Consider the following 22,444-nt stretch of genomic DNA (forward strand, 5'->3'; position numbering starts at 1 on the left):
TACAGCATCCATTTTTTGGCACTGCACTTCGAAACATGTGATCTCCAGCCACAGAACAATTAAAATAGTGCCAGGTCTGGAAAACATGACCTACAAGAAATCACTGAAGAAATTGAGGTTGTTTGGTGAGTAGATGCATTAAGCTTTCACATATAAAAAACTAAAAATAAAAATATTATTATCATATTATAATATTTTAATAAAAATATTAAAATCTGCTGCAAAGAGGAAGGAAATAAACTGTTCTCCATTTCATTTGAGAACACCATAAAAAGAAAAAGACAGGTTTCTAAAAAGCGTTCAATAGCAGGAAAATTTTCTAATGGCAGGGCCTCTAGAATAGATGGCTCAGAGAAATTGTTGAAATCTGCATCGTATTGGCAAATGTTCCTCAAGAGTGAAACAAGTACAGTTAATCCTATCATGGGCAGAGAGGACTGCACCAGACAACCTACCAAGGTACTCTCTTTTCTGTGAAGAATCCCCACTCTGTCAAGTTGATTCTTTTCAAACCATTGTAAACCCAATTTTTTTTAAAGTAATTTTTTCCCAGTAATTTTGACTAAGGAAGTAAACATCGAAGCTGACAATGTCTTTAGCTGGCAAGAATACTACATATTGAAAACTTTTCATTTATCAAACCCAAATAATTTCTAACCTTTTTTTCACTTGTAGAACTTGTCAGAATTTCCATCTTTCTTTCTCTAAAGTGGTAGGCAAAGAGTGAAGCGGTCATCAACTCCAAGATGAATTTCAGTCAAGATGAGTTATGTACCTACACATATATAACTTCTAGGAAAAAAAAAAAAAACACATTTAATTATCAGCATAGCAGCCACAGAAAGAAAGACAACAAAAATAAGTAAGATAAGACACTTCAAGTAACACAGCTGTTAACTGAGACTACTCACAATGGGAACTGTTATCAAAGTCAAGTACAAGAAAGTGTATTTGGCCCTTTATTGTGCACAAAAATGTCTGTAAACTTTACAGTAATGCAAAAGAAACTACACACATTATTTTGAAAAATCAGACCAAAACCCACCCCAAAGCTATAGCAATAGAGGATTTTCACTATCCCAGATCACACTATTGTTCCATGTAATCTGCACCTAACCAAGAAATTGGAAAACCTCTAAGAACATACCTAGTTGATTGTGTATTGCTATATTTGGGCGGAGAAAATTCCTTCTGGATCCCAGTGGGGAATTCAGCTCATGCCCTGAAGCACAAGATTTGATTACTCTTTTTTGAACATGCATAACTGCCATTGCTATTACTGGTCATAACATTTTGTCGGGAAAGAGAAATATTATTCTGCAATGTAATAAAAATAGATAAAATTCAATATAGCTTCAGAATCATTTGCTACATTTCCAAAGTAAACATTAAGCACTCATCAAGATTATTCCATTGGATAAGCCAAGGAAGCCTCCAGTGCTATCTGTTCATTTTATTATCTCTAATTTTCAAGTGTGCAAAAATGCTTTCAGTAAATATTATGGGTTCTTCCTGTGCTAAAAGAGATGCTAAATGACCTTCACCAACTTAGTTATAAATAACAGAAGCAGGGAGCACACAAATGCTATATAGTTTCAGCTCTATTCAAACCTATCAGCGAATTTTGACCAGTGGATAAAAATGGACACCAGATTTTGCTTGCTTTTTTTCCCCTTCTTCATAATCCCACCCCAGTTCCCTCTTGAAAGGCATTCTGTTCTGTCAGCCATAATGGCATCTGCTGGTGGAGACAGGAAGCCATAAATCTGTAGGGTTCCTCTCGACCAAGCCTTGTTAATGCTCCCATTTATCACCGAGGATAGGGTGCCATCTCACTAGTGCTCTACTCAGAAGTCCATCTTCTCAATTTCCCCTTCCCAAAGGAGTAACCATTTAAAACAGTGACTTTCTCATCTTGCATGTTGAGACTGCGAACGCCACTGATACAAATACCATACCCAGTGTGTAGCATTTGGATTTAAGCCATGACTCTGGAGAACAATAGCCGCTACTTGCTGATCCCAGACTACACTGAACCGCTGCTTTGCTTACATCTAGAGCTGGTATCTTTTCAACTTGCACGGAAGTAGCAGATCCCAGACGGAGAGGTTAAAATCTGAGGCGACTCTGTCATTTGAGCCCCTCCCCCCCGATGCCTGCTAGTGTCCCAACACATTAAGCCATGTCCCACGGTTTGGGAGAATTGCTAATAAAAACATCACTGTGTTAAAACAGCATTTAATACACAATTGTTCATAACAAACAAACTACCCCAATCTGAGGTGCTGTATCTTTCTGTGCAGGGAGGAGAAGAAATATAAAACCAACTAGAAGAATCTCCATTTTTCTGATTTGGGAACCAAGATGCAGAAACCAAAGGCTTCGAAATCGCACATCAAGACAGGATGGGATGTGAAAAGAAAATCCTAGTTTGCCACTGTGCTCCTGAACCACCTGGTCCAGGTCCAGTGCCGTGCTTCCAAATTAGATAGTGTGCCACTTCTCATCACAGGGCTGGGATAATTGCCCCGATGATGCGGATGCTGTGATCCCTCTTGGCCCTGTGTTTACACCTTCCTGTACTGGAGGCAAAGCACAAATCCCCTGGTGTGCACCAACAGGATTTTACAGATGCTGCACACAGGTATAAGAGGTCTGTGCAATTCCAACCGATTCAAGCAGAGCTGTTCACTTCTGAGTGAGTTATGCTAGGCAGAAGTGGAAAAATGACTATTTTATAGTAGTGTTATCCTATTTTATCTTTCAAACTAAGCATTTGCTTGCACCAATAAATACTTCCAAATTGCTTATAAAAAATGCTAGAGTTCGTACAGGGAAGGCTATCAAATAATTTCAGGGAAATCAGTTAGGTGGACACTTTCATAAACACAAACGTGTATTAGGCTGCTAAATACAAAGGTCACTTAGGGGTCTTCCTGCAGAAACTCATTCCCTGCCTGAGCTGCGGGACCGCAGTTTGCGGATCACCAGTGACACCGGCTATAACACAGCGGCTCTTGCTGGTGCTTTGTAACAGAGCCCGATCTAACAGATTGATTTTACAGGGATATAAATTATTCCTATTAAACCCAATAGTTTCATTAGAAAGATACAAATGCCAAAACAGAAAAGAAAAAAAAAAAAAAAGTAACAAAGAACTCAGTTCCATAGCAAACTCCGGGATTAGACTATGGAGTATTGCAAAATCCACTTTTAAGAGGTCTTATACAAATTATAGTTGAACGTATAGAAATGAATCCATCCTTTCAGCCCCAAATCACTTTTAAACTCTCAAGCAGCTGTGGGAAAAAAAAAACTGAAATAAAGAAACGGGGCAGGGGAAGTTGTCTCCATGTGTCTTGGGGAACAAAACTGTTCAAAGCTCCAGTGTCACCTGCCCCTCCTTGGCCTGGCAGTTTGTTGGGCTTTCTGCAAGGGTGAGAAACTCGGCTGGGACGGGACACAGATGTGGCTTGCCTTGAAGGTGCCGGAGCTCCTGATGGACATACCTGATTCCCCCTAAATCCAGGTGCCGGAGGATTCCTGGATTCTGATTCCCCCTAAATCCAGGTGCCGGAGGAAACAGGAGCAGAGGGTGCTTGAGCGTGACACTAACCCCGCGCTCCCGGGCTCAGCGGTGGTGCGGTGCTTTCCCACCGCAGAACGGCCTCCAAGGAAGCCGCGGGTTTCACCTGAACTTCACCAAACTTTGCATTTACATCCGACCACGCCGATTCCCGCTGCTGCTCCCGGCACGGGGACAACCCCTGGCGCGAGGAAGCAGACCGCAGCAGACGACGGGCCGCGGTTCCCCCAGCCCCGAGCGATCCGCCGCCGTTTGCACCTGAAGCGCCGGTCAGCCGTCAGCCGCCAGCCGGTAGCGCAGCGAACCGGCGCGGGCGACAGCCGCGGCCCCCCGCAGCCTCCCGCACGCCCGGCTAATTGCCTCAAATCCCCGTTATTCCAGGGAAAACGGCCCTAACACCGCCTTTCCCGAGTGAAACGGAGCGAAGTCGCTGCCGCCCCCTCCAAACCACCCCCCCCCCGCCCTGGGGGCCACCCCCCCCCCCTCCGCCCACCCCCCCCCCCTCCGCCCCCGCGTGCCGGGCGCTTCCCGCCGCTCCGCGCAGCGCCCTCCCCTGGGAGACGAACTCTCCCGGGGGGCGCGTGGGGTGGTCTCGCGGGGGGGCGGGAAAGGCGGCGCGCGGGGGAAGGGGCGCGCGCGCGGGACGGGCGCGCGTGGGGCCGCGCCGGCGGGTGGGGCCGCGCCGCGCGCGCCCCAGGTGCCGGCGGGCGCTGTCTCTTTAATAAACTGCTCCGCCGCCCGCCGGCGCGGAGTAAATTTCATCCTGTCATCGGGTCGCGGAGGAGGAGTTTGTTAATGTTCAGTTTGCTCAGTGGATCGATGTTTGCTGGCATCGCCTCGCCCTGCCTGTGCGCGCGTGTGTGTGTGCGCGTGTGTGTGTGTGTGTGTGTGCCGGTGCGAGAGTGTGTGTGTGCGTGTGTGCGCGCGTGTGATACCAGATTTCCTCCCATCCAAAGGCTCCCTGTCCGCTCCCATATCACTCACTGCCTGGCATCTGACAGCACGGAACCTGCAGCGCTCCGCGCACACACACGCACGCACACACACACCACGCACACCCGGGCACCGCTCCGCCATACAGCTCTGCGAGGAGGAGGAGGAGAGGAGAGGAAAGGGAGGAAGCAGCCAGCCCACAGTCTTTCCAGAGCTGCCTTTTTAATATATACATATCTATTTTGTTATTTATTTATTACCGTTCTCTGGCACTGTGGGCGCCTTTCATTTGCTCCTGAGCTTGGATGTTTGAATCAAAGCAAAGCAAGTGTTGCAACAGTTAAAAAAAAAAAAAAAAAAAAAAGAAAAAAAAAGAAAAAAAAGAGAGAGAGAGAGAAAAAAAAAAAGAAACCTAGATCTCTAAAATAAAATAAAAACCAAACAGGTTCCTATCAGTGAAGTGGAAAGGAGGGGGGCAGGGGAGGCTTGAGGGGGGTGTTGGGGAAAGCAGCTGAGAGGCAGAGGCAGAGAAACACGACTCAGGAGCGTCTCAGGGCTCTCGGATCTGGGGACAGAAGTGAGATTGGAGAAAGTAGAGCGATGCCAAGGAGGAAACAGCAAGCACCCAAACGGGCTGCAGGTAAGGAGAAGCCATCCACTTACACAGCCTCTGTCTCTCCGCTCCTTCCAATCCTACCCCCCATCTTTATTATTATTTAGGGTCACCCTCGCTTTTCCGGGCTGGATCTTTATTTATTTATCCCCCCTCCCCCTCCCTTTCCCTTCGTAACTCTGTGGAGCCAGTTTCATTCCTTATTGCCAAGATCTTTACTCTGACATGGGCTGTCCCCTTCCACCCGCCCGCCGCTCCCTCCGCGCTCGGTCCCCGCTGCCTCCCGCTCCCGCTCCGAGCTCCCATCCTGCCCTGGCTAAACTTTTCCCCCCAACTTTCTTCCACTCGGCTCCCCGTCTCCCCCGGCCCCTTTCCCTTACCGAACCGAAAGCAGCCTCCCCTTTGCTTTCCGCTTTAGGTTTGTTTGTTTTTTTTTTTTTCCCTTTCTTTCTTATTTTTTTCCCTTCCTGGTTTTTGTTTTGAAAACGTGTGTTTCGCGAAGCGGGTCGGTGTGTTTAATCTTTTATTTCGCCGTTTCTGGTGGCAGTGCTGGCCGGGTGCGTGTGTGTGTGCGCGCTGTGCACGCCTGAAATAGTACAGGGACTGTCTCTGCTGATGAACCCGGTGGGGAAGTTCAGCCTTTGATCAGCGGTGGTGAAAATTGCAACAGGAAATAAAATGAAACGTTCTGACTGTTAGAAGACAATCCACATTTTCAAATCAAATCCTTCTTTTGTTTTGTAGCCGAGTTTATATATTTGCACATGCCAAGTGGTTTTGCAATTTTTGGGTTTTTTTTAAAAGAAGAAAATAGTTTGCAACTTTGGAAGTGTTTTGTTTTGTCATTTGTAGCGTGTTCTTTTCCTTTTGGGGGCCAAGAAAAAGAAACAGATGAGTGGGCCTGTATAGTAAATCTTTTCAAAGAGTTTTCTTTCAGGCTGCTTAATTGCTTTTTATTTTTTTTTTAATAGTGTGGTGGGGTTTTGTTTCTGGGAAGCGCAATATGGAAGTTCATTTTTCTTCTGCCAGACCCACCCACTGAAAAATCAGCTTTCCAGTTGATTGCCAGCTTTGATTTGACATTTGATTGATCACCTGTCATCTTGCTGCCTTTGATCTATTCATTCTTGATATATATCAATAAATCACTCACCATGGTAACCCAAGTGCCAATGACGTAAGGCTTGCCCTCTAGATTCTCTTAGCCAGACATGCACAATTATTATCTTGTTTGGCTTTTAATGTAGGCGGGTTTTTTCCCTTCTTTTTTTTCTTTGTGTCCTTCACCAGACTAGTTCTCTAAAGAAGACTAATATTTTATGTTTTTAGTTCAAAAATGGTTTACTGATTTTCCCTCCCCCTTCTGAATATTTTCTAGGTGTAGCATATTATATGTGGGACCAAATGTGTGGGCAAGTTTAGTGGCATACTTGAATAAACTTTGAAAAGTAGTGCTTGGGATTCATTCAAAGGTAAACGTTATTCCAGAGAAACTGGGACATGCATAACTTTTATAAACTTACATATTTTGCTGTATTCATATATGTGTAGGACAATGGTATGCAGGCAGAGTCTTTTGGGACGTGACCAATGAATGTACCTCTGCAGGTTGCCAGTATGATTCCTGGCAAACAAAGATCCTCTTTAACCATAAATAATAGTTAAGCTAGAAATGCATATATATATATATATATATATACACGTATTCAGAAGAACTCTCTGATGAGTTGCTATTATTGTTTTATTCACAAAGAGGTTATATCTGAATAAGGCATTAACGTCTTCAACTTGCAGGATAAATAGCTATTTTTTTCATGGATGTTGATCATCACAGTGACAGTGCTAGAATTGCTCCTTTTTTCTCTCTGTCAGGAGTATGAGGCTTCATTTTATTTTGTTTTCAAAGCAGAATTTTCACTTGGAATGTGTATAGTATCTTTTTGTAGAAGGGGCACCCTGTTCTTTTTTAGAAACACGGGCTACAGAGTAAGTAAATTTTTGCGAGCAAAGCCCATGCTTCCCGGGATTTCCCTGCTGACAATACAGTAAGATACGTGTTTATCCAGAACGCTACAGTATTTTTGAGAGTCTTAATGATGAGGTAGAAATGTGAATGACCACAGTAACATCTCTCCTTTCTTAATCTCATTGTAAAACGTGCGTTGCTCTTTACTGGTGCATTTCTTTGATTATATTTGTCCTCTGATCAATGTTGTTTCAGGTGAGCAAAATACTGCAAATGCAGTCCAGTTTCATTCAGCATAACCAATTTGAAGTAGGTTTATATGTTTGCAATAGTTCTCCTGCTCTGAAGTTGTATTTGTGTGTTTGTAGGGGGGCTTTCAAAGAGCAGACGTGCCTGTTGTATATAGTTCTTAAAACTGACTTTCATTTTCAGGGGTAGTACTGAGGTTCTGTTTTGTATGGTAAAAAATACCTCAAAGTGACAGTAGACAGACTGTGCAGTAAGAAATGAATTGCTCATCAAGGCTGATAGCAAAGCTCCTTATTCCTTTTATTTAAAGGAGTTTATACATTATATATTACTTAATTTTCACTTATATTTATTTTTAGTTGTACAAGTTCAAAGGTATCAGTTGCACTGCATTTTGTCTTGATGGCAGCAGAGATATTGAAGAGAAGTTTGCAACTTTTAGCTTCTTTAGATAGTTCAGCTCCAAGGGAAGAAAAATGATAAGCCTTATGATTCTGGACATGCCTGCTTTTGTCATTGCTTAAAATTAAATACTATGCACAACTGTAAATAATTACTACCACGCACTGACTTTGAAAGCAGGTTTCTAGTTTGATTAATGAATAATGTAAAGGTTAGAGAGAACCAGCGAGTGAATCAGAAGTGAAGTCCTGCTGCTAGATGAAAATCTATCTAGAGAAATATACATGGCAATTTTGTCCTTTTCTATTATTAATTTTAAGCCTTGTATTCCTAAGAAATATATTACAGACCATTGTAATGAAACAAGGTAGTGTAATTGGATAAATGGGGCACTATTTATGTTTGATGATGGGGATTTTTGATCTCAAATTACACTTTTAAAGACACTTTATTTCACATCAACACCGAAACCATGTCAAATGCACTTTGATCTTCCCAGGGCCGAATCTTTTCTGAACCATCATTCCTTTTTGAGATCGTCATTTCCATTTCGATAATTCTTGAAGCAGATCGTTACAGCTCTTTATATCAGTGCCTGCTTTAGTATCATACTTCTGTTTACAATAAACAACCTATTTGTGTTGGAGCTTTCACCCAAATGAATCACAAAGAGCTGTACAAACTGTGGGCCTAATTCTTCTTTTGCTCAGGTGCCAATAGCTGTACTAGCAGCATCAGTGCAGTTGCAATGGGTCCTCTCTGCTCCTGCGAGTAAGAAGAGACTCAGGCCCAGAAAGTACTTCATCCTTCAGTGAAACGCGGCCACCTCTGGGCTAGAAGTCTTGTAACGATTCCATAACAAATGGTAATATATTAACAGAAGGGTGGAAAAAGGGTGGGAGCAAAGCAGAATTGCTATTCGGATTTTATTCCTAGGGGTATGAAATAGCTTTCAAACACAATTTCACTGGATTAAACTCTCCTTTCCCCTGCAGCTTGTTTAAATGTGCATATTTTATTTTGTGATCATGAATTGCTAGTTTGCTTTTTTAAAGCCTGCAAAGAGGAATCTGGACTTAACGCCTTTTCCGGCTGAGATTTTGTATTTCTTCTTTTTTTTTTTCCTCTCCCAGCTCCAATAGGCTATCTAAGAACCAAAGCTCTGGAAAAGTACAGCAGGAACAGATATCAGTGGCATTTATTTTGTTTATTGGAGCTGTAGAATAACAGAGTTTTGTTTTTTGAAGAGTCCTCATACAGCAGCAAACAGAAGACGGTTAGCAGTCAGTGCTTCAAAGCTGCAGTTTGCACCTTAGTAGTAAAAGGTTATTTAAAACAGAAACATATTTGGAAAGTGAAATTCTGCTTTTTCAGAGAGCAGAGTAAATGACCAGCTAGGTCGGATACATATATTTCTGTGATGAAAGGAAGTGATATATACATGTATTAATAACCAAGAGTGTTGTGGCTTTTCGAATATTATTTGTATCCTTTATTACAGGGGCAACTGAAGCAGGTTCCAAGCAAGCAGCACTGAATGAAACTGTAGAAATGGCAGCACTGCTTTGTTTAAACATCTTCCAGAAAAGCAAGTGCACATCAAAACTACCTAAATAGCTCATGCCTCAGAACCTTTCAGTTACTGTGCACATCACGATGCTGACAGATGACACAAAAGCCAAGGTGTTCACAAACAAGAGGAGCCTTTAAATCCTGGTTAATTAAATATATTCCAAAATAGGTACTTTTGCAAAGAAAGAGGCATCAAAATTAGTCACCATCCACGTTAAATTCTGGAATCAGCTAGTAAGCCCGAAGCTGCTGTGTAATTTTTTCCCATGTCAAAGCTCAGGCCTGAATGGGACAATTTGAAATCATATTCAGTTTACTTACTGTTTCCTTATTTCAATTTTATTCTCACATATTGAAGCACACTATATTATCACTGTATGAAGAGTGGGACTCACCAAGAGTTCAGCCCCTGTGGCTGCTGTAAAAGATGTTTCCATCAGCAAATGACACAATTTTATAGCACTTTTAAAAACATGTTCATTGTCAGAAATTCTTTTGCATAACTGCTCTCCCTCTTTGGAACTCTCTAATCGAAAAACCCATTTTCTTCAAAACGGCAGGATTTTGGTGTTTCCTCCCAGCACTTTCTCCTCCTGATTATTGCTCTCATTAGTAGCACCCACCTCAAGTAACAGTTTCCCCTAGAAGAGGTCCCTGGAGTTCCTCCGGAGCACAGGGCCAGGGTGAGCCTTTCTCCCGTCATTTTACCTCCCATCCCGATGAGGACATCACTCCCAGAGAGCAACTCCAGACTCGCGGAAAAAAAAAAGCTGTCAGTTGCTGTGGCTGCAATTCCCAACTTAGCAGCAGCAGAGGGAATGGAACTGTACTCTATCAATTACAGTTGGAACCAGAGGCTAAACACTTATTGTGTTAAGCTATTGTGCAGATCTTAAGAGCTCAAATGTAAAAAAAATATCATGTCAGCTAGTGGAGGGGAGAATCAGGCCTGGTTCTTCTACTGGATGACGTATTATTAACAAACGCAAAGTAAAATGATTCAAATTCTATTTAATGCCTCTCGGGTTGAGACGTGTGTGTACCATATTGTGCCTTAAAAAGGGGGGATCCTACTGACTTTACTGCTAAAATAAGCCTTTGTTTTTCCCTCTTCTCTGCAAAATGAGAATATTTGTGAAGTTTTACCTCTAAAGTGTGCTCATGCAAGCAGAGAGACATTTTCATCTGTCTCCAAATCTGATACAGGAGTCAATTGGAAACACATTACGCTCTCAGCTGAAGTCTTACATTTCATTCGTGCAAGAGCAGTGATTTTTCATTACCTATTTAATTACAATAATTTACATGAGAGTGGGTCCAGTTCTGCAGCTCTTACTCAGCGCTTTGCTTGAATGGGTAACTGGCCTGTGTAAAGACTGTCTATGTAAGACTGGGCTGTTTAGCTACAAAATTTAATATACATGTTTCTTTACTAATGTTTTGCCTCTGAAGAGGGATCAGATTGTACCATTAAGCTTTAAGTCTAGAGATAGTTCTGCTTGTAACTTCTGTCACTAATGGTTGCATGCTATTCTTTTCTAAAGTCTGCATGACTGAGATATTTTGCTTGCTCGGTTAACTTTACTTCTCGAACACGTTTCCATTCTCTGTGCTAATTATCAAGTGGTGTTCCTTGATACCAGTAGACGACACGGTCTTTTAAAGAATCCTTTTTTAACATGCGGTGTTACGTTGTGCACACGAGCAGCAGATCTCAGGTAAATGCACAAAGACGGATTTGCAAATCGGAAGCCTAAAAGTTCCGTGTAGTTTTAGGGACTAAAATCAGTTCTTTCTCATTAAGGTCACCTCTCACTTGAGGCTGTTGGATCTTGGCACCAAGTAATTTTTCCCATGTTACAATAACGGCTTCTGCAACTCAGAAATACCTTGACAGCGAACAGAGTATTTTTTAAGGTTTCAAGGAGAAACGCATCATAGAAGCACACTGTTTCCCATTAGATTTACACATCCCTCTTTAACTGTTGCTGGCTTTTCATCCGTTACCTTGTGAGGTTTTTCAGGCATAAAGAAGTGGAAAAACGGGTCTTATGATCTAAGTGTTGCACTAAGTGTTTCATTTAGAAAAATGAAGAGAATCTTTGTTTCCCTAAAAGAAATGTTTTCCCTCTTTGCCCTAGGAAAAAGAAAGTCACAACAATAGCTCCAAAATGACAAGATTAGATTGTGAAAAATACATAGTTTGTAACGTGCAGCACCCGATGGTCCCAAGTGTTGGTAAAATTCCACAGTTAAATAGAACAAACAGTCCTAAATGTATTGGAGATAGATCCTCTTCAGTCATGCAGACATACATACCTGCGAAAAGGAGAGACAAGCACCTGCCTGGGAGAGAGATGCACTGTTCTTATGGATACAAGCTGGAAAGCTCAGTTGTTTAGAGCAGTTTTTGATTATTCCATCAATATTTGCCCAAATGTTACAATACCTGTGATGTTGGCAGCTGTGTCCACTGAAAGTCCTTTGTTAGTGTTTGTTTTCTTTAAAGCCTCAGCTGCTGGAGTCTGGTGATTATGCAAGTGCCCAATATGTATTTTAAAAAGAAAATTTACTTTAAACTCCTTGCTATGGAGAACTAAGGAGCTTGAAAACATGCAGCCTAAGAGTTCTTAGGCCAAAAGAAAAATGCCATGATTCTCAAAGTGACTGTTTTTAACATCTCATAATTTTCAGCTAGTCTCATGATTTTTGAGTGTGCGCTCTGTGATTTTTGAATAAACAAGGTTGGCGATATTGCTTTTGACTTACTCTGGTGATGAACTGGTGTATGTGTCTGTGTATATAATTATATACATACACACACATAATACCAGTAAACAAAATACATAACATAATGATGGAGTGGAGTTACGTGAATAGTAGCTCTGAATTTGTATTGCTATAAACAAAGCAGTTTTGAGAGATCAGACCATCGGTTCTTGAGGAGTGGCTTTCGATTGGAGTTTCGTGGAGATTGTTTTTAGTGGCAATTAAATCTAGAAAGTAAATAGCCAGTAAATGCTCTTTAAAGCCTAAACACTTGCAAGACCTACGAGGAATGCACAGCCTGCCTTTTTCCAGATATAATCAGTCTCAACTTTATTGAAAAAAAATTTACAACTAGCAACATTAATGCTGTATTTTTATTGTATTAATGCAAATGAGATGCTGACTTCTTTCTTTCATCTCCATGGCTTGTATCTATTATAGCTGTATCTTATTGCTTTCTGTGTCTTTTCTCCCTGCGTTCTGTAAACTGCTATCGTCTAATGATACTGAGGCTCATTAAAGTTACTCACAATGCTAAGGAGACTATGGGAAACATCCTTAGCTACAGACAGCTATAGAAAAGCAAAACTACTGAGTAGATGGGGAAAAGTAATCCAGATCAATCCTTCCATTCCCATTTTGGGAAACTCTTAAAATTGATAGGTCGAACAGGAAGAAAAAAATTTGCAGGAAGGACTGTGTACTGCAAAGAACAGGTCATTTTTAATACACATCCCTACCTGACAAAGATGAAAAGCAATAAAGTTTTAAGGAGCTTTCTGGCTCTTCCTGCATCTCTCTCAAAAGACTCATTTAATTGAAAAGCCTGTTGTGCTTGTTTTTATGCATGCAAAAGAGAAAAGGGGCAATTTTGCACAAGGCCTAATATTCCAGCACAATATAATCAGAACTCTTTCTGGTTGCTTTTGAAGTCTCTCTGTTCATATAAAATTAAGACCCACTTATCTTAAATTGTAGTAAATCTCATTCAGTATTGCTTTCATAACTTAAAAAATGCTCTTAAATATTCCCAGAGCAACTTTGCTGAAGTGATATTTGGTCTGTTTATGTGGAATTGGTGCAGAATTTCTATTGAAAAAGGAGCAGCACACAGTTCTTGTTTCTAATGAAAATAATTAAATTCTCTGGGATACCTTAATAGCAAAGATTCTTTCTAGTGAAACTCTGCTTAGAGATCGGAATGAAAATCTGCATGTTGGTGCTGTTTGGTACGTGCAGACAACAAGCGTATTTCTATCACTCACCCTCCACTTGGACAGAAGTAATTTTTTTTTGGTAGAAAGATTTTACTCTGAATTTTCCATATATAAATAATTTTGTGTGAATTACACTGGGAATCACCACCACAATTTATAAAGCCTGCAATTTTCTTTGTACATATAGGAAGAACTCATTTACTTCCCGCAGCGTGAGTGGACTTCACAGAAAAGAGCTGGATGTTTTCATGATGTACAATTTTGTATCGAAGAAACATAACCTTATGCTAGCTGGTATATTGGTCTCCCAAAATTAGGTTTTTTGTGTTTCTTTCAGCCATGTCATAACATTTAGAAGCACACTACAAGTAGCATTAAATTAACATGTGAAGGTGAAAGAAGCTAAGTAGTTATATTGATCATCTGTAGCATTAAATGCTAAAAAAATTAAAAGCTTTCTAGTGCTTTTGATTAGCTGCATGGTTCCTGCTGGTATATGTGTGCTTTGTTAGGAAGTGGAGTAATATTTCTTCACACTTAGCACCTTTCTTCCAAGGTTTTCTTACTAATACTGTGTACTCCTCAGAATAACCCTAGTGAAATAGAATATTTTCCCCTACATTTTGCAGAAAGGCAAATTGAAGCCAGGAGGTATTAGCTGATTTGCTCAAGGTCAAACAGCATTTGCTCCTAATTCCCTGCTCTAGGTACTACATCACATTTCTATCGTCAGTGCGGTTTCCAGGGGAGAAAGCCGGGCTGGAGGCTCAAGGCATCCACATGCCTGCTGCTGGGGTGAGAAGAGGATGCAGCCCAGCTGGGGCACTGGGGAATCGGCTGTGGAGGGGAGCTGGAAAGGCAGATGCATCCCTTCTGTGCAACTCCTCGTGGTGGAGGATGCAGCACTTTGCTCATGTCCAGGAGCTCCCAAAAGTGGGAGGACTCACCGTCAAAGAAAGCAGAGCTCTCTCAACTTTGTTAACAAGCCAAAGGAGCTTTACTAGGCAATAGTTTGAAGCAGAATGATTGAAGTTCTTTAACTTCTCTAAATTATCCTCAGATGCATTTTGGGTCAGTGATAAGTTTCAGGACCAGAGAATTTGGTTACAGTTACTTTTCCCCCCATATACTGTTCTGCATTTCTTTATCAGACCTGGCATCTAGCTTTATATTTCTGATAGTACATAATGCATTGCCCTGAGAAATATGGAAAACCTGGTCTAGTTACAACGAAACAGGACACACACATTCTCCTCCACCCAGACTGCCAGAGGTTGTTGGAAATCTCTGGTAATAAATTTTGAGGCTCTGATTTTTGTAAGTCAGCTTCTAATGTTAAGAGACTAAATCCTTACGTGGGCATTTAAAGAGAGACCTGAATTTTCAAAAGCTTTTAGCACCAAGCAGTTCCCATGGACCTTCCTCAGGTTCCTTGTCTGGTGAAAATGGGAATTGTTAAACCTCGATCAAGGGCAGCGTTGTTTTTCTAAAGTGGAGATGTATGTATTGCCTATAGAAGAAATATGATGCAAGTAATAGCCTATGGATTCATTAAGGATTGTTTATGTTTATTTTCACACCATATTACCTTTCAGGAATGGTCTTTTCAGCCATTATATTGACAGGAACTCAGAATAAATCTTAGGTAATATAGGGCTAATCTGCCATACCTGGGAGACCACCTGCTACCCTGTGGAGCAGAGGCCAGATCGTTCCATACCGAATCACCAGGTAGGGCTTTCTTCTCTGGAGCTGGGGACTTGGGAAGCTCTCCCATGGCTCCTTTTCATGTGGAAATTAATGCTTGCCTCTGTTTCTGAATAGTAGGCTATTAGAGTTTGTATGCAAATTCCCATGATGGGAATTTGTCTCTCTTTGATAATTGATATAATAATATATATTTTCAGTGGTCCAAAGTCCTTGGGCCTGAGCCTTGTATATGTAATTTATGTTTATTTCTTACTGTTATTAACTGTAATTTAGTTGTTGACGCCTTTCATTGCCTGAGATTGAAGGGAGCGTCTCTATCCCATTGCCCCTCCACAAACAATGCCCTTTAAGGGTTCCTTATCCAGTATCCTTGCCCAGACATTTCCTAGCCTGTCAAATACTGTCATTTTATTCCTTACAGATCATTCACAGTACGTCTCCTGTTGCACACACAAATAAGGAACAAATGTAATCAGGATGCATCATCGTTTAGCATAACAAATAAAAGCCGATCTGTGCAGATTTCCCTTAAAGCATCTCTTAATACGTATTGTCAAAATGTCTGAAGATGTCTTTTACTCATAAGTGTTTAATTATTTGTGACAATTAAACTAATATTCGGAGCAGGAAAAAAATGAGGGTATTAAATATTTTCTCCTGTCAAAAGCTAACAAAATGTCACTTGACATGGCAAACTACTTCAATTTTGTATTTCAAATATATCTTATAACTGAAAAAGCACTTGAACAAAATTACGGGACTTCATTTCACAGTTTGGGTGCACAAGTGGATTTTGTATTGAATTTGAGGAAATTGTGTTTTAAAGACCAGATCAAAATTTATGGGCACATCATTAAAGTGTATGTCAGTAATGAGCAGCTGAATACTCGATGATTAAAAAATTCCTATCAATTTTTAAGTCTGCACTGAAATTTAAGGCCAAAGGCCCCTCTGACCGAATCAAGGACTCAAACTTGGGTTTTGTACCCTCGATCAGTTATGGTTTTACTTGTGCATGAGAAAAAAACCAGCTCAAATAACACAAACCAAGTCATCAACCTTTTCTGTGTTCAGAATTATAGATTTGTTTTGTTATTTTTGTCTGATGATCCCTCTAACTGGATGAATTGTTTGAACCGGAGAGGCAACGTGCTGTGGATGAGGCGGAACAAGTACCCAATATTGCTGCCCAGGGCTCAGCACCCTCACCTGCCTGGCAGCCTTTCAATGCGGTAAAAGTTCAGCTATGTGATAGCAAAAAGGGGAAAAAACACAGGGAAGGTCTTGAAAAGATCAGAAAACCAATCGAGGCCTTGTTGTATGGATGCTGGCATATTGCATATGCCTGGGCACAGCAACAATAACATCTATATTCTGGGTGCAACAGTTCTTATAGTCCAGATTGTTTGGGGTTTTCTGTTGAGAGGCATGATTTCTACTGGTTCTAATATTTCCAGTTCTGAGCTGCTCAGAGCAACCATTTCCATTATCAAAATCTGTGTTTCCTTTCTTAAAATGTTCTTCCTGAAATTTAGGGTAGGATGTTATTTGGCAAAAAATTAAGACGTACATCAGGGTTTATTTCAAAGCTGTGGGACCACTGTGCTTTCTGGCAGTGACTTGAACATTTTTCAGAGATATCTTCTGCTTTCCCTGAGAAAATCCACCCAAATTTGTCTGACTTATAAAGTCTAAAAGTTGCTGTTGCCAAAGAATTTTTAGAAGGTGACACAGCATTCTCCGACGTGCGATCTCCACCACGCATGCTCTGTTCCCGGTTTCTCATTTTCAATTACATTCCCTTAAAATACGTTTTAGCTGAGGATAAGTAGGACAATTGCTTTCCCTGCTGCAGGGGCAGCAATGGGTCTGAGCAGTCAAAGGAGGATGAAGAAATGGTCTGTGTTTGGTGTTTAGCTGGAGCCCAGAGCCTGAGATGGGAAGCAGGGAAATTTAGGGAGCAGAACATGGACAAGCAGGGGAAAGGACAGGAGCAACGAGGATAAAATGATCAGATATCTGTAGAAAATGGTGGTAAAAATGTGCGCTTGACTCCATTGCCCAGTCACTGTAGAGCATGACATTGAGCATGAGCTCTTGCAGCATCTCAGTTTCTGTCCAGGTGAGGACCTGGTGGAGGTCAGTGTGGTTCCACGTGTGCAGTTCCCAGCTCTCCTCAGCCGGCTTTTGTCAAAAGCCAGGCTGGGCCCATCGCAGGCAAGGATGGATGTGTGCAGGGAATTAATTTGCCCCAGCTGGGAAGAGAGGTGCCATCCGTAAGGCCGCCGCTGGGTCTGCGGTGGGAGCGTGGAGCGCCGGGTGCCTCGGGGCTGCAGTGGCGCTCCTGAGGCGGGCGCTCAGCCCGGGGGGACCTTCTGCTGTGTGGAAAAAGTAGAAAAACTCACTTAAAATTCGCCAGAGCCGTGCCCCCCGCCCCCGTCTGTTAAACGTCCCGTCCCCGAGGCATCGTGCAGGCGGTTCCGGAGTGGTCGCGGGGCCGGTGCGAAGCACCGTGGAAAGGAGGAAAATCCCAGTTCCCTGCCGCGAGCCTGGAGGAGAGGCGGGCGGCAGCGAGGCGCGGGGCCTGAAGGGCTCGGGCAGCGCCGTGAGGGGTGCGTGGCAGCCGCGCAGTGGGCGCAGCAGCCACAGCTGCGGGGCCGGCGGGGCGGGGGGGGCGCGGGGCAGCGCGGCGCCGCAGGTAGGGCGGAACAAAGCGCGGAAATCGCTGGCAGTTAAGAAGCTGTTGAACAAAAGTGAGCAGCTCGGAGAACATGCAAAGAACAACGGCGGGAGTTTCAACCACAGATACCTGTTGAGATAAAAAGGGCCCGTTAGTGAGAGAGCCCCTCTCCTGCCGCGCCGCGCAGGGTGCGCAGGGCCCGTCCCGCGTCGCCGTGTGGGTCCCTGCCACCCCCTCCCGCGGGCGCTGGGCCCTTGGGCTCTGGCTTTTGTTTTATTTGGGGCGCGGGGTTTTATTTTATTTCATTTGCAGCCACCTGGGAGATTTTTCATAGAAATCGAATCTTTCTATCTGGAAGTCGGTGACAAAACTTGAACCAGGTTCAGCGAGAGCGGGGCAGGTCGCCTTCAGGATGTTGTACAGCTTTGTGTCACCTCCCAGTTTGGTACATTAAATAACTAAAATCCAGAGAATGTTAATCTAGAAAGCAGTCACCCTTGCATTACTCTTTTGCTGTTTCTGTGAACTTGCTAAAGATATTGTAAACTTGTGATTTGGATTAAACAGAGGTAAATCATTTGGAGAAATGTTTGGAGGGGGGCAGAGGGATGCTATGATGCCAGCAGCATCTGGGTTTCCACTTGTTTGGATTAGGGACATTTTAACTTAATCATTCCCAAACATCTCTGCTAAAATCACTTCTTTCATTTTTTATCACCTATGAGGTATAGTCAGGCAAGTTTTCAATTTGTGTGTGTGTTAGGGTGAAAGTGCTGAAATTTATTGTTAGAGTGAGTATACGAACAGTCTCATTTTTATATTTGTCCTCTTTCATTATAATTGTTTGGAAACATTTTGGTTCAGTTAAAATGCACTATTTTCAATATACAAAGTATGTGCAGGGGAACAAGGGAGTGATTATGAGCTTCTCCAAGGAAATAAGCATCTCTTAGCCATCATCCTACAACTGGGAAAGTTCTAATACATGACATCTATATAATTTAACCTAATATTTTTTTTTTTTTTTTTACAGTGATGTAATGGGGAGAGTGACCTGGACTTTGTAAAAGTTCCCCTACTTACTACAGATTCCCAAGGGCAATGTAACATTCTAGACAGTGTTTTATATGCCCTGATTAAAATGTAACATATTTTTGCATTTCCTGTGCAGTGACCTGTTAGTGCTCATAGACAGAACACTTAAAGAACAGTTACAAGGAGACATTTCCAAATGTGCCTAATATGCACGAGTTTTTATAACATTCTTATTTCATTTGAAATTGCAGCTACAGCAGGAACTATTCAGACGGCACATTGATTTAACTTTTTAATCCACTGTTTTGCTACGTCAAGTAAAATAAATGTTTGTTTTTAGCTCCGTTTTTTTGCATCGCTAAAACTCGTAACTACTTGCTTTAAGCTTGGGATTCTAAAGGGAGCTACATTATCTGAGATTTAAAGCTTGCTTTTTGTAGCTGCTTTCTCACAACTCCCCCAAGAAAAAAAAAAAAAACACAAAAGTACAACTTTAGCAAAAAGGGCTTTTATATCTCTATCAATTATAGAAACACCAGCTGCAGTAGATTACAAATGTGTTTGGCTGATTGTGATGTTGTTTGGGGAAAACTGTCACAAGGAGCTGAATTCTGTTCTCCCCGACACCACCGGGATGTCGCACAGCTCCCCGGGCTGCAGCCGGCACTTCTGTCAAAGCTAGAGTGGGCAAGAGCAGGATCCGGCTCTGAGATTGCCAAATTGCATACTGCCAAATCTGGCTCTGTACTGGCGTGCACATCCTGGCACTAGAAAAAAGTATGGAGCTGTTGAACGTGAACATAAGTGCTAACTGTGTGTCATTGTGTATGCATGTGCTTTTCTGTGACCTGAAGCAAAAGCAACACCAATACATTTGTAACCTGGACCAGAAACCTCCTAGGAGAATCACTCCAGTGATTGTTGTTCTTTATTTTTTATATCCAAAACATTGGTTAACTTTTACTTTCTTGAAAAACAAAGGGGGAAAAGGCACCACAGACCAAAAATTGTTTGACCAGCCCATAAAGGTAAAGTAGGTGGAAGTCATGAAGAAAAGAAATATGATATCAAGATAGCAATGCAAGATGGGCAATTTAGCATTTTTGGTGGTGTTGAGCTCAGGAAAAATTAATGTAATATGGCTATCACCCAGCTGACTTATAATTGTGGCTATCACCCAGCTGGCTTGTAATTATCTAATTAAGGTTTAGGCCCTGCCTACAAAAGGTGAGCCATTTCCTCCTGGTTGTGGAAGATGCAAAGACATTCTTGGAGCTGCTGCCTAGGCTGGTGAGCAACAATGTATGAGTGTGTGTGGGTCGGTCATATCACTCCACTAATATCCTGGAGTGAAAGGGTAACAGTGTAAGGGCTTCCAGTTGGTTGTGTCTTGATTACCGTTTCACTTGTCTTACTGTGCTTTGGGTCACTCTGGGAGGACATGGTTGGGCCCTGGTTTATTTCATCAAAGAGCAACTGACATAGCAAAGTTCTGTGTATACTTTACAGTGAAAATGCAATTTTCTATTTTCATTTAATCTCAGGAATGTTGGCATTTTCCAGGCTGTCAAACAAATGAGTGCACTGGAGGACAGTTAGATGTGTCTGTCTAGTTCATCTATCTAATCTACCTCATTTCTAATGTGCCCATCGCCATGGTGTCTGGACAGAAAGTATATGCCCTGATTTTGCTTTTTATCATTATTGCCTGTGGTAACTTAATTGAGTTCTAAGAGCTTTCAGATTCATCTGTAAAAATAATAACAAAAACATTAGCAGAATAATGATTCATTTTTGTACTCCTATTCAGAATTTCCCCTTTCTCTTCTGAGTGTATTTGGCTAGTTGATTATTATTGCCTTATCTAGAAGAAGTTATATTTTAAAGGTGGTGTATTAAATTGGAGTTTTACCTGAGTCAGCAGTGACTCAAAATTTCATTTCTAAATTTACTTCTAAAGTGAATCTACTCATGTCTTCTTCCTCTGCTTTTCTCTGCAGAAGCTGACTTCGTTTACTAAGTCACCCAGTTTAGCAGCTGCATGTGTTCTAGGACCCTTTGCCATATAAAACATGGGTAAAGGTAATAAAAAGTAATAGAAATTCTGGCTTCAAAATTATATCTTCATTTAGAAGCCCTGGTTTCTGTTAAATTTAATTACTGCCATTTAGATAAAAATGTGTTGTAAGACATAAGTGAGCATTTTTTCAAGAGCAGGGGCCAGAGATCTGTGCTAAGGGGAGAGAAAATCCTGCTGTTGATTAGCTGTATCTGCACACATGGTTATCAGGATCTGCATGCACACGTGGGGAGAATGTGCTGCAATGGGGCACTGTGGTGCTGCCAGAGTGTATACTCAGCGTGAGTAGTCATGGTGATTTTAGAAACATGTCTACTGGGCATGCAGTGGCATCTGTATGGTTGTGTGGCACCTTCTGCTTTTGAAAAATGTGGCCTAAGTTGTAATCAGTCTGCAGAAGTCAATAAACTCTCATGTTGAAGAGGCCGAGTAACCAGCGTGGTGCTCACTGAGGGAAAGAGTTCACTGAAAATGCTGCAAATGTAGCTTTCTCGGATATAATTGAATTTGATCTCAACTGTACAGTTACATCAGCCCCTTTTCTACTCCTGTCCTACGTGTGTTGAAAGTGTCTTTATAAAGCTACCCCTCAAAGATAATTTCATTGAGAGCCAGACATTTTATATGTGACAGTGATTTCTAATCCCATCTGGACTGGCAGATCACAGATTCCCAGCCCATGGCCTCAGCATGCAACATGGGTTCACACAAACGCAGTAAACCATCGCTCTGGCTGTATGGTTAGTCCTGGAGTGATCGAGTAAGAGATGGATTACTCTTTGCAAGACTTAATTTCATCTTCCGGGCATTTGCAGTGGACTGAAGTATGGGCATGATTACATTTCACAGATTTTTGTGTGATTTAGAACAAAAATTATTAGCAGAGCTGGCTCAGCAAGGAATTTCTGATGTAATCTATGCCACTTACAAGCAAGGGGTGTGGTAATAGGGAAAGAAAAAGGAGGGCTAAGTGTTTATCCCGGTTGACTGAGATGGAAAACAGGACTGGCAGGATGACAAACTGGCATACCCTTACACTGGAAAGTGCAGTGATTCCAACAAAAGTTCTAGCCATAATGTGTGGCTTTTAAAAGAGCCAGGCATAGCAGAGGGCAGTTTCTTGGTGAACCTTCAGCATAGCTGAAGCAGACGGGGGCAAGATCTGTATCATGCAGTTTCTTTAGGCGTTATGGCAGTATGCATGTTAAATAAAGGTTAGGAACTGGTTTTCAGGGTTTTGGGGGTGGGGTTGGTAGAAGAGACATATGAAAAATATATTGATATTAGATACACAACTGCTTAATTTCCCCAGTAACAGTACTGTAAAACATTTTTTCATCAGCTCTGTTAGGAACAGTGACAGATGAACCTTAAGTATTTCTGAGGTTTTACGTGGCTCAGATATAAATACTTCATACTTCTCTGAAGGTTTCAGGATACTACATAAATAACAGAATTTCCCAAGCTCGTATTCCCACCTTCCCTGTGATGCAGACATTTTTCCTTATCCCTGTTTCCTCTGTGGGTGAGCTGTGGCACAGAGAAGTTTAATGACTCAGCAGAAGGGTCGGGAACAGAGTTCAGGATTTCTGGCTCATCACAATGGCCTCTAAGAGATTACGCGGTCATCAC

At 42.0% G+C, this 22,444-nt stretch overlaps 1 protein-coding gene across 1 annotated transcript in view; it reads left to right on the forward strand.

Moving 5' to 3' along the window:
* Window positions 1-5,119: 5,119 nt before the first annotated feature.
* Window positions 5,120-22,444, forward strand: part of TSHZ2 (teashirt zinc finger homeobox 2) — a 139,757-nt gene continuing 122,432 nt past the window's right edge. The window contains exon 1 of the mRNA XM_086623159.1: window positions 5,120-5,159. Coding sequence (XP_086479285.1) covers window positions 5,120-5,159 — 40 coding nt within the window. The remainder of the gene's footprint in view (window positions 5,160-22,444) is intronic.

The sequence above is a fragment of the Tauraco erythrolophus genome, chromosome 18 (assembly GCF_009769465.1).
Source record: "Tauraco erythrolophus isolate bTauEry1 chromosome 18, bTauEry1.pri, whole genome shotgun sequence".
Lineage (NCBI taxonomy): Eukaryota > Metazoa > Chordata > Aves > Musophagiformes > Musophagidae > Tauraco > Tauraco erythrolophus.